At 35.8% G+C, this 12,888-nt stretch overlaps 1 protein-coding gene and 1 long non-coding RNA gene across 4 annotated transcripts; one reads left to right on the top strand and one right to left on the bottom strand.

The window, feature by feature from the left end:
• The first annotated feature begins 461 nt into the window (after positions 1-461).
• LOC147565255 (uncharacterized) lies at positions 462-3,543 on the top strand. Of its 3 annotated transcripts, none has more exons than XR_015237089.1 (4): positions 462-681; positions 1,241-1,905; positions 2,512-2,718; positions 3,275-3,543. It is a non-coding gene; the product is annotated as an uncharacterized LOC147565255 (long non-coding RNA). The 3 variants fall into 3 exon arrangements; XR_015237092.1 differs by having other exon boundaries at positions 462-696; XR_015237093.1 differs by lacking the exon at positions 462-681 and adding an exon at positions 720-1,145.
• A 2,452-nt stretch (positions 3,544-5,995) lies between these two features.
• LOC147565254 (double-stranded RNA-binding protein 4-like) lies at positions 5,996-11,569 on the bottom strand. The gene is made up of 7 exons (XM_086651736.1): positions 11,438-11,569; positions 10,293-10,425; positions 9,570-9,829; positions 7,877-8,096; positions 6,813-7,147; positions 6,636-6,733; positions 5,996-6,233 (listed from the first exon to the last, which is right to left on the bottom strand). Exons 2-7 carry the CDS (start codon positions 10,318-10,320, stop codon positions 6,185-6,187), a joined length of 990 nt encoding a protein of 329 aa, XP_086507862.1. The 5' UTR covers positions 10,321-10,425; positions 11,438-11,569; the 3' UTR covers positions 5,996-6,184.
• Positions 11,570-12,888: the final 1,319 nt, after the last annotated feature.

Below are 12,888 nucleotides of genomic sequence, written 5' to 3'. Positions count from 1 at the left end.
TGTTGACATAAACTCTAGAAATCCCTGGAGGTCTCAGGTTCAAATCACCAGAGAAGGTGGAATCTTTAGTTATTTGATTTGAGATTATTAGGGTGTAAATAATGTAGTTGGGCTTTAGGTCATTGTCTTGTTGGGCTATAGGCCCAGTCTTGTTTCAGTTTGAGTGGGTAGTTATTGAGCGTATCACATCTTTGATGTATCAATGCCAAATGTAACGACATAGGTAGATCGTAGTCGACTTCCAAAAAAAAAAGGGTGAGTTGTTGAACTATAAGCCCAAAATTTCTTTAATAGGTATATTAAGAGAAAATGACTATTTAGGTAGAAAAACATTTCATAATAACTAAAAAAGCTCCAAACTTTTACTATTAGTTATTTTGTATCAAAATATTAAGGCTAATTAGAGTTTGAGTTTAAAATAATTTAGTTAATTATCAATCAGGTCAAAATTTTAAAAATAATTCAGAATTATTCCGATAATTCCCTTCTTTCTAGCTTTCTCTCCCTTAGTCGACTGAAATCGATTCTTTCCTTTCTTTTCTTTTCTCCAATCTCCATTAATAGGTTTTTACAAACCCTAGTTTCTTATTCATCACCTGAGAAAAGATTTATGTTCGTCTTTGATCGCCAAAAGATTAAGTGTCCTTCTTGGGGTTTCAATCAACTATGAATGAATCTAAGGTTTGGTTTTGGGAGGTTTGTTGTTTTTGAAAATTTATTGTACATTGCATAACGACTGGTTATTGGGTTCAATTTGATAAATCTGAATCTACTTTGTCTTACTAACTATGATTTGATTTGATATTGTTGTAAAAATGTTGTTTTTCTAACCCTAACTTGATTTGAACTATAATCAACAGTTCAATACTCTAAACTGTTTTTCATTCACTGCTTGTTTGTTGTGGAGTGATGTTGTCTACTGTGTTCTTTTTAATATCAAGCTGTTATTTGAAGAGTTCTATAGATTTCCTACTTCTTTCCCTGCTGAAAACAGGATAAAGAGAACATATGTTTAATGATTCATTCAGAAAAAGATCAGTGTATTCTTTGAATTTCCGTACATGGTGTAAGCCTCATCCAAGAAGTATGCTTTAATCGTTGATACCTGAAGTGTTTTTATTGTGTACTTTCTTCATGATCCTTAGGTATAATTGAATGTGATACAGTTAGTTCTTGATCCAAGATCAACTAAAGTTACTGAATCTGAACTTAGCTAATTAGATAAATTGGTGTTTTACAGGACAAAGTGGGTATGCTCTCGTACAAATAGTCGCTAGAGGAGTGATGTTGGGCCAGACCAGCCTGTAATCTTGCACATGCTTGATATCCCACCAATTGCATAAGCCTTGAACGGGGTCAAAATGGAGCTTGTCGATGATGCATTTCCCCTTCATAAAGGATTTGACTTTAAAACACGCCTAGGCGAAGCAGCAATGGTGAATCATCGAAATATTTGTTTGAGTTGATGGGCCATAAATGCTAATAACTGTACTCTGTAAGTAAGTCGGTCAAGTTCTTTTAGATTGATAAGTTAGTCAAAAGGTTGATTGTTTTTGTGGTTTTGAACTGTCATTGTGATTTCATTGAGACTTCTTGCTTTGTTTGAACTGAACCATATGAGTAGAGAACTCTCACTGTAGCTAGTCGTGATGAAGATGTTAACATGCTAGCTGATGTAAAGCAGTTGACAGCAGCAGGACAAGCTAGCTCGTCATTTGAAAAGCAGCTCCGTCCAATCGACCGTTATGCTATGAGGTTTCTAGATTTCTGGGATCCACTAATTGACAAATCAACATTTCTAAGTTATTATTGAGGAGATAGAATGGGAACTAGACCGAATTGAAAAGTTCAAGGAGGATATGGAAGTGGAGATTGATGATGATGAGGAACCTTTCCTTTATGAAGGTATATCTTATTTACCTGCTGCCACATTTTTTGTGGGAGTTAATGAGTTATGGTATCTAAGGTTACATAACTGATAAGCAAGAGTTAATGAGTCATGGGATTTCTGTAGCTTGAGGTCTATAATGTTCTGTTATGCATTCTACTTTGTCTGTTAAGTGGTTGGCATTACATCACAAATAACATAGCTTACCATAGGCCCCTTCAGTTTTGTTGGAAATTGGGCCGAAGACCAATATCGTGTTGGTCTTGGTGAAAACACGTGTATATTTTTTTAAGCTTGTACTCCATGTTAAATATGTATTTTTCTGGGTTGGGCTCCCTGTGAACTTCAAAATATGCAGAATTCACTCGTGCAAACCTGTGCAAATATCTTCAAACCCTTGCAAACCTTTAGGAGTTGACTAAAAAATTGTTTGATCCTCTTTGACAAGTATTTGACTTGGGGGGGGGGGGGGGGGGGGGGGGGGGGGGTTTGACAAATTTTCCTTAATTATATGACTACTACTGGAGCTAGACGATTGTATAAGAAATTAGAAATTTAAGCGGTTCGATTAGGTACAATTGTAGTTGTTTTAATAAAGTTCTAATAAATATCAATGTTATCAGGATGGGATGCTGACTTTGCAACCAAAGCATATAGACAACAAGTGGAGGTCTTGGCTCAGCGTCAGGTTTGTGCTCAGAATCATTGTGGTCTTTGTTGCAAGTAGTTGAGTTTGACTAGTCTTTGCACGCGTTGCGGTTGCTGGAAGACCTCGAATGCGAAGCAAGAGGGGCAGAAGAGGCGGAAATCACGAAGTTGAAGTCTATAAGGTAAGCCTCGGGCTTATGCATTCAAATTTCAATAACTTAATTATATTAAAACACAACAACCATGTTAAGAAACAAGCAAAATTACAAAACTAAATAGAGTAGGCAATACAAAGTCAAACCATTTAATGCAATTGTGATTTGTGAACATCAATTCATAAAGCTACAAAATGGATTTAGGTGTACCTCAAGGCCTAAGAGCTAGCAACAGTTTTAAACATTTCCCCTTCTTAAAATATTTGACTTTAAAACACACCTAGGCGAAGCAATAATGGTGAATCATCGAAATATTTGTTTGAGTTGACCATAAATGCTAATAACTGTGACTCTGTTAGTAAGTCGGTCAAGTTCTTTTAGGTTGATAAGTTGGTCAAAAGATTGATAGTTTTTGTGGTTTTGAACTGTCATAGTGATTTCATTGAGACTTCTTGCTTTGCTTGAACTGAACCCAGACAATTGAGTTGCTAGTAAAATCGTTGGAGGTTTGAGCATTATAGTCAAGTACGCCAACGGTTTCACATTTTTAATCTCTAAATTGGTGTTATTTTGTTGTTTGCAGACCGAGCATGAGGCCCAAAGGCTACACAATGCTGAAATAGTTAGGATGCAAGAGGAGTCTTCCTCAAGAAAAGCATTCTACCAAACAGTTTATAATGCTCACTAATGTTGCAAAAAGGATCACAAAATGAGAAGAAAAGTGCAAACCTGCTAGAATTCTCTCGTTTCTTCGAGCTCTTTTGACTATGTAGAGTTGTATTTCCTTTGTAGCTTTAAATTGCAAAAATGGCCACTATTTGATTATGAATTTGATTTCTCTTGTTTCCTTTACATGTTATCCTGCCTCTATTAGGCCCCGAGTTTCAAGCAGTTGGGTCTTCTACATGTATATTTTTATATGACTTTGCAAACATATGTTTGCAGAACTCGTTTGCAAACACTTGTTTGCTGAACAGATTTTTGCAAACACATGTTTGCAGAACTCGCTTGCAAACACTTGTTTGCAGAACAGATTATTGCAAACACATGTTTGCCAAAAAAACGTAAGAGAAAAATGTCATTTTTCTGCAGAACAGATTGTTGCAAACACGTTTGCATAACAGACTTTTGCAAACACGTTTGCATAACAGATTTTTGCAAACACGTTTGCATAACAAATTGTTGCAAACACGTTTGCAGAAAAACGTAAAGGAAAAAAACACCGTTTTTTTTCTGGATTTTTTTAAAAAAAAAAAAATATTGAAAGTGGATCTTGTTAGAAAGCTAATGAAAAATCATTTCTAAATATATAATTTTTATAGAAATCCGACATCTCAAACAAAAGTTATATCGATTTAAAGTTTAAAGAAAAATAAAAGAATTTAGTTACACAAAATGACAAAAAAGGGTATTTTAGTATTTGCACACTTTTTGACCTGAATAATAATTTTCAAATGTTGTGTGCTTTTCTACTCATTTTTAATATTATTTTGACCTTTTTAGAAATTATCTCTATATTAATGTCCTCCCTCCTAAGCAATTGTAGTGATGATTGTCAATACACGGTTGATTAATACAACTTATTGTAAAAGTGACAAACGGTTAAGATGCTCATTTTGGTAAAAACGTGAAATCACTCCATCTCATTATCAACTAATGTATTAATTGTGATCTTAACAAAGAAAAAAAACTAATGTATATTTTTCTATTTCCTAGAGGTGTAACAACTGTAAAATTTGAAACAAGATCTTCTAACCGAATCGCGTACTTTTTCTCGTGCAATGAGATGCAGGTACGTTTGCAGACGGTGCCGGGTTGTGTCGTGATTCTTCTCTCGTTTAACCTTAATCTTTGTCCTTTTTACTCATCACCCCTTTTTTTAGGTGAGACAATTAGAACATAGGTGTATTTGTAAGTTTTTAGATGAAAAGAATAAGTTATAGTGTATTTGGTTAAAATTCACTTAATCTTTTAGAACGGTCCTCCAGTCCTATGTAAACTATTGTAAATAATTGTTGAATCAGTGGGACACACATAGCTTTTATTAAATTGACTATCATACGAGATGATGTCGGAAAATAGTATTTAGGATATCTTCCAAAATATTGTCCTCGTTACCTTTTGTTCAACGATTTCTCCTTGTTGTCAATGACTTGATGGGAGGGTAACTGCAATGACAGTCTAAGATGCTTAAGTCAGCCCAATCTTGCAAATTAAGTGTTAATGAGAAACCAAAGGTTCAGGGGGCAGATCTCTTTTCTTCGTAAATTTGTGTAGTTACATAGGTGTGGATAGTGGTGGTAGATCTCCTGCTTAATGATTAAAAGCCACGTGGCAAGCCCGCATTAGTGGATTTTTTTTATTATGGTCATATGATTGTATTTTCTTGAGATGACAAGCAGATATTCTCTTAATCAGTTTTCCTCCAGGGTAGGATAGAGATGAAAGCTTACAGCACACTTCTGCAAACCTCCTGTTCCAAGGCTAAAGTTGCAAAGATACGCCCTTTTACTGGTTTGTAAGTCGTAACAGAACTTAAGGTGCCTAGGAGATTCGTGTCTACCTCCCGTTCCCAGGTCACATGACAGAGCTCTTTCGAATCCACCCATCTGTTGGTTCTAGCGAATTCACGCTCGTATGTATTTGTGGTTCCGGCATGTGTTGCTCAAGTCAATTGTTTGACTTCTTGACTGGTTGACTAATATTTGAATCAATACCTTTCAATACTATGCAACCTAACTTGTCAAAAAAAAAATTACTATTTTTGTGAAAATGGTCGTATGCCTCATATGTTATCCAATATGATTTCTTTTGATGAGCACAAAAACATGTCTTGTAATTTCATTGAAAATTTTGATATCCATATTTTTCTCTTTCGCTTCCCTCGCGAACTTTTAAACCCATGTAGATTTTATAAAAGCCAAGGTAGTTGTCTTTTCTTAATCAGATTCGGGGTCTAAGTTGAGGTATATATAAAAATGATTGGGAGACTTCCCCGTGACACTCCGACATACTTCATTGATGAGGTGACTAATAAGACGAGGAGTACTTTAGTCTGTTTTTCCAATCTTTTAGACTGTGAAAAAACTAAAATACTGCATGTCCTATTAGAGGGAATGTACAGGGGAGTCCCCCTATCAGTTCCGGGTATATATTTACTCGAGTCAGATTTCTAACTGATTGTTTTTGTCTGAATCTATTTTTCCTTAAGATCATAACTGCTGAGGATATGACCTAAGTTTTATTTTTGTCGAAAGAAACACAAATACATAATCTAATAAGTCTGAAAAACATAGATAAACAGTTAACGAAAACAGTCAAATAACTCGTTTCACAACAACAACCAGTGAAGTTCAGAACTCGGCCAAGTATTATTAAGATTACATAATCTAATAAGTCTAAAAAACATAGATAAACACTAAGAGTAGACAAAAGTTCCACAGCTTAGGGCACTACACATTTTCTATTTTAATCTCCCATTTTTTCTCAAACTTTAAGGAACAAGAGGTACCTGGGCTGGTGCGAGTGGAATCATCTGTCCGCTACAATTTAAAAATTAAAACAAGAAGAATTAGTAAGCTATCATTCGATGGTATCGAACATTAATAACTCAAAATGAGCAGACAAAAAAATACTTCCAAATGTTGGTCATCATGGCATGAAACTACGATCGTATTTGTTTCTCGTTTCTAATATAACCTTGGATTACCCAAATGAAGGAAAACAATAATATGTTCTACACAAACTCTCTGAGTAAGACGCGATAAAGGGACAACAATTAACCCTAATAGTAATTGTGATGCAAATCCTCATAACCACATGGGCAAATGGTTTCTAGAAATTACATTTAAAACGAGCAGACTCTGAGTAAGAACAATAAAGGGACAACAATTAGAACAAGGCGAAAATTTAAGAATGAAAATAAATACAATATAAAAACTTACTGCCCATCATCAGCTTGTGGTTTTTTCTGCTTCTTCTTCCTGTTCTTCATTCTCGGATAAATTCTCCCAACATAAAAATCAGTAGTCTTGATAGAAGGCTGAAAAAGAGAAACCCCATTCACTGATTGACTTTGATGCATGATACGGACAAGAACCAATTATATGTAACTAACTTACCAATATGGTTAGGCACCCATTCATAGGTTGATTCAATGTGGGAGCCACATTTCCTGTAAGATCAGTATTTGTTTCACATAACATTTCGGTTTTAGGCCGCTTAAGTTCATAAGTAGGTGGAGGTACAACTGGAGCATTCTCAACAAATTCTGAGGTCGACCCATTCATAAATTCTTTTCGTTTCCCTGTAAAACTCTCATAATCATCCGTTGCATTCAGCAGAGGTTGCATGCGAGTGTCCTGAGCATTGTCTGACTCCTTGGTTTTGGTTGACGCCTCACAAAGTTTGGTTTTCGATTTGATGATTTCAAAAAGATATATCCCTGAATTAGAATCTTCATAGTACTTCAAAAAGTTAGCAACAGGTCTCTCAGCATATACGTTGAAGTAGTTTGTTTGAGAGGAAGAGAATAATTTCACCATAAACTCGTCCTAAAGCAATTTTAATGAATTAACTAAGATTCTAAGACGAGTTCCGTCTAATTGACCTTATTCTTGCTACACAGGGCTCTACGGTAATCAAGTAAACTAAATTAATCACAGATGAATTGAGCCCAATAGCTCATAACAAACACAAAATAAAACACATAGCATCCTCTCATTCCTAACTTAGTTAAGTGTTGACAGTTAAGCAGCTTGTTTAAACCATAAAAGAATAAGCTTCCATAAAGCTTGCTGTCCCCACAGGCCACAGGCTGATTACAGCAAAATGATCAGGAAAATGCTTTTTTCACCTCACTACGTAAGAAGAGTCCATAACGAGATGGCACTTCGTGAATGATACATTTAAATTAGTGAGATTCAGAATGAAAAAGTGAGCATTGAAAATGTCGCTTAACAGAATGCAACATCATTATGTCATTGACATATTAGGGGAAGTCCCACTCTCATTATGATCATCAGGATGAAGACTAATAATGTGCAGTTGAGCACCAACACGGTCTCCACATGGAGCTGACACTATTCTATTTAAAAAAATATTTAAAACAGATGAACTGAGAATATCAGTATAAGTTGGTAACAAATATCGCATTTATCAAAGAGTAAGCTAAACTATGAAATACCTAGAATAGATTGGAGTACTGTGCGTGCCAGTAACTGTTCCGCCTCCTTCTTGGATCTACAAGCAGGAGCCACAGGAGTAGTATAAGTCTTTCCGTCGAATTCTAAAGACGAGGTGAAGGCTGGAAGCAGCCCTTGTATATTCTTCGTTATATAAGTGGGCAGTGGCAGGTTCATCTTAATTGCGAACTCATTGAGTATTGATTTGCAAAATTTCATCTCCTGGAAGAAACAATGTGTGAAGATCTATCACATGCTTCAAACATGACATAACTGAAACATGGACAATGTTTTTTTTGTAGACAAACACGCATAACTATGAGCGACGCACAGACCATTCCATCCAAAAGACACTCAATGACACAAAAGTTTGCCACTCCGTAACAAAACAGATCACAATAATGTGCAAGCCGCAATGGAGCTTTATGAATTCCATTTAGGTAGGTTTACTTAAATAAAAAGGAGTTAGTACCCTCACACGAGCTACAACTTGAAGTAACCTTTTGACCCGCAAACTTTAAAGAGCATTGTCCAATTGGAATAGAAAACAAGAAACAATTACTATTCAAAAGGTAAACAAGAAACAATATCAGTAACAAATTATCTCAGAGAACAGTTAGATGTTTAGATATGAACTTATTGGATACTCTAATAGAGTTTGCTGGAAAAATTGTGATTTTTAATTTGTTATCCTTTATTTACTTATACTTTTTTACTTGCTTCTTTGAAAATCACTGGTGGCACAAATAAGTTTGAAGTAGCTTCCTACTCGAATTGGGTCTCTACCTTAGATTAAGATTAAAAAACCTAGTGAAAGGACTGTTTCCCTTATCTATAAAATGATAGATTGGCTTAATATGTTATACAGCCGGCAATGACTTAGTTTAAGTTTTGTTTCAATTTTATGAATTAAGTATATTCCTTTAGTAGAAACTATTTTGTTCAGAAAATGAGAAAACATCTTAAGTTGATACATTATTATTTTTTGTTTACGGTGTTATGCAAGTTAACCTAAGGTTTACTTACTTAACTCAGCTATTTATTTGGCCATAGCTGAAAATCTATAAGGTTATTCGTAAGTGTAAACCTTCATAGTAGCCTCCACCTCGAGTTTATTTCAAGTTCCTAATTTACGGTCTGATTAGTGAGACCTTGGTATCATACTGACTGGTAAATAAGCGAGTTGATTCAACCTGAACTCAAGTTTTATCCTCACAATGTAAGTTACCATTAAACTTACAGTGCCTATAATTTAGATTCATTTTTAGAAACAATCTACTTACGCTAACTGAGCCCAAATAGGAGTTAGTTGGAACTTCAATCAAGGTTTGATGTTTGAAGAAAATGTGAAGAAATTTGATCTTCTTAACTAAACCATGATTTGCAATTTTCCAACTCATAGCCCCTAAAATCACTACTCTTCACTAAACTACTTTATATTCAAATGCGAAGAGATCAGCTCGGGTTCAGAACAACGAACATTAACTTTAACTTTTAATTTATTTTGAATTATATACTAATTCGTTATCAAGATTCGCAAACTACCACTCTGCATAAAAATCTACTTCTTGAAACATGTTTTAAGTAAAAAATTTGGCACACTCAACCCAAACTAATTTAACATAAAATAAAACTTGTTGGGGAGCAATAAAACAACCCCAACGAAGTTAATTGAAAATTTTGTAACCAACAAACCTCATCAAAGAAGGGGCACTTTTTTCCCTTCAGGTTTAGAAAGATAGACTCGAAAGCAAGTTTGGCAACATCCTTCTCAGCTTCTTTGCGTTGTGTGAATGTGTGACGTGACGTGTAGGTTACGTCATCCACCAGAACAGAAGATCTAAACTTGGGTGCATGTGGAGCCCCTTCATTAATAGTTTGATATATGGGAAGATGTAAGCCAGCTCTTTGAGCAAATTCCTGCAACCGATTTTTATGCATCATTTGTGGCTTACCTGCACATTTGCAACAACATAAGAAACACCATGACAAGGTAAACAAATATTTGACACCGGAACACAAGTAAATAATTTATAAGTGCTTGGTGATATTGGCACGTGATTTCTTAAGGTGCTGAAACCGTTCAGGGTATTAAGAGAGTCTTTTGGAAAGAGAAACTGAAAAGAAAAAACTATTTGGAACTTGAACTCAAACTCGAAGTACATTGTTTCTTTCAGGTTCAAGTCATCACTTGCTTCTGCAGATGATTAGGAATTTCCGAAGAATGTTAACATTTTTCCATCGTGATTATTAGGTCTTAATAGTTTACTATTTTACTGTAAATTGATTATCCATTTAACAAATGAAACATATCTTCCTTTATTTCGTTTTTTGCTTGTTTTGATCTTGTACTTTTCAAATAATTGAGAAGAAAAAACAAGAAAACTATGAAAAATGGAGAAGGAAGGGAAAACAAACCTGTAGCTTCCCCCGTATTCAACTCCATCAACTAAAAACTCGTAAGTTACGTCCTTTCTCCTTCTTTTCCACTTTTTTGCTTCTCGTTCCTCTTCTTTCCCTTCTCGAAGAAAAGGGAACGTTTGTTCTATCTCTGTAAAGTGTAAATTCAAATGGATTGGAAAGACATCTTACTCCTTGTTCAAAGACGAAAGACCTAATGAATCCGATGGATACAATCAAACAGTTGAAGTTACGGAGAGATTACATCTCGATGACCCTCTTCCGAAGGCATTCACAGCCGTTGGATTAAATTCACTTGGTTTTACTAAGAATTTATAGTTCTAATATGTGTATCGCAAAATAGAAAGAGTTAATTCATATGAGCCCCATATTTTGACCAGTAGACTATTTGGCTTCCTAAATACTAACAAGAGTTTACTAGGTTTCATCATATTTTGATCACTATAAATGTCCTATCACCGTCACTTTGGAGTTCAGACTTAATAACTACAATAGCAGTGGATCAACTGATGTTAAATAAGTGATTCAGGTTCGCCCTGACAGATTAATTGATATCAAATAAGTGATTCATGTTTTACCCAAATGAATTACCCTAACGATGATAAGTGAAGATCTAGGCAGTCACACTCGGCCGAGTAACTCGAGGATCGGCTCGGGCTCGGGTTTCAGCGAGTTACTTAGGTCGACTCAGCCAAGTTATCAAGTTCCCAAGCTTTGCTGACTCGCCGAGTCAGCAGGTGACTCGTTTTTATTCTTGAGAAATAGGTTTAGGGTTATTTAAAAGGGAGGAACGGAAGGAGGGTAAAGCACTAAAGCTGATTCATCAAGTTTCATGATCGATGAAGTTGCTTAAGTTTCAGAACCCCTAATTCATACTAAGTCTTTAGCTTCAACTTCAGCATTTTTCTTCCTAGAGATGATCAATGGTGGAAATTTCGCATAGAGAGAAAGTAATTATGTTTTATATAAACCCTAGAACATACTTCAGGTAACATGTACTAACTAAGTAAAAGTTCAATTGTAAGCAAATGTGAAAGTGAGCCCTAAAATCGAAACACAAAATGGTTGACTGAAACCCTAAGTTGGGAACGATGGTCACCTGAAACCCTAAAATTGAAACCCTAGGTCGGGATAAAGAGTACCTGAGACAGTTTTGCTGGAGTGTTTCTATCGAGAGTGAGGCAGAGAAGGATGGACACAGGCACACAGCTAGCGAACTGAAGACAACGGAGGGAGAGATGGTAATTTTAGGAGTTAATTAGATTTTGGTCCCTGATGATAGCCTGTTCACCAAACTAGCCTCCTAAAAATGACTAGCTTCCAAACTGACTCCTACGGTTAACTTCTGATTTTTATTTTCCTTCGGTATCGCTTTCTTTTCACTCAATTTACTTTCTTATCCTTTCTATAACCACTCGTACCAGATGGCTAGCCGACTTCAAGCAGGTTGGGTGCCCATATGCTAGCGAGTTTGTCTTCATATCATTTATTCTTCGTTTACTCTTGTGTATGTTATTTTTTTCTTCTTTTCTTCATTTCCTTATCTCGTTTCTTTCTTTTCTCCTCTCTGTCATTTTTCTCTCTCTTCTTCTACTATCTCTTTTCACACGTTAACCCGCTCTCATGTGTCAAAAGCACAAAAACTTTCAATATATTCAACTTTGTTATCCCTTTATATGGGACAACGCGCTAAAGTGCGCGCGACACATTAGCACTGCTGGTTATAGTTGTCCCAAAATGAAGGGATGAATAAAAAATTTGTTTCAAAAAAGAGAAACCAAACTTGCTCCAATAAAAGTGATAATAATGGGTTTTTGTTCTAGATAGATTTTTCACTTTTTTCTTTCGGGCTTTGGATAAAAGTTAGGATTCTAATTCCCATCCATGTCGAGGTACAATAGTTTAAGGATCTAGAGTCATTGATGAGCCATGAAAATGCCTCATTTGAATCTCTTAATTTGGGTTAGTTAGTCTATTTCGAACAGTTACTCTGATGAATTGTGTATTTCTCTTTTCCAGGTGTCTTTTATGGAGTTCAGTGCGAAAAACATATAAAAACGAGAGAAAGACACACAAAAGGGTATTTTGGTCATTTGTGATTATGGAAATTTTGGTCAACATTGGTGGTCCGTTGAAAATTAGATTCTAGACGAACTCGTTAGAGAAAACAGATGTCAAATCGGGATCCGGATGAGAAAGATAGAGCAAGTCAAATTATGGGTCAAATTGTTGACCAAAGGGATAACTTCGGGACTGCTTGGCACGTTTTTAGCCGAGAGCCATACTATATTCGAATAGCCGCATTGCACAGTAGCCTACAGATTATGGCTTTGATATTACGTAACGTGCAACACTTACTCCGTACACCCGAGTGGCTAGAACCGTTAGTTTGCGAATCCGAAGGACGGATGCCGGTCTCATCTTATTCTCCCTATTCCGCGATGCACCACAAGTACTCATTCACGTGACATCTAATTTCCAGCAAGCACAGCTGATTGATGCCCATATTTTGGAAGTTTTCTTTTCTCTATTCCTTTTATTCTCTCTCTACAATAACAGAATGCAAGCAGTAGAGAGAGAAATGGGAAGAGAT

The sequence above is a fragment of the Eschscholzia californica genome, unplaced genomic scaffold (assembly GCF_041429995.1).
Source record: "Eschscholzia californica isolate CP2 unplaced genomic scaffold, dmEscCali1.0.p SCAF_1, whole genome shotgun sequence".
Taxonomy (NCBI): Eukaryota; Viridiplantae; Streptophyta; class Magnoliopsida; order Ranunculales; family Papaveraceae; genus Eschscholzia; species Eschscholzia californica.
The sequence above is the reverse complement of the archived record's forward strand: the minus strand, read 5'-3'. Positions and strand labels throughout refer to the sequence as shown.

Bases quoted from the DNA above. Each gene is read 5' to 3' on its own strand.
- LOC147565254 (XM_086651736.1), bottom strand. From the start codon at position 10,320: ATGGAGTTGAATACGGGGGAAGCTACAG. The intron at 8,097-9,569 runs GTTTGTTGGTTA...TGTTTCTTCCAG, and splicing joins AGTGCCCCTTCTTTGATGAG to GAGATGAAATTTTGCAAATC. The intron at 6,734-6,812 runs GTAAGTTAGTTA...TCTCTTTTTCAG, and splicing joins ATGGGTGCCTAACCATATTG to CCTTCTATCAAGACTACTGA.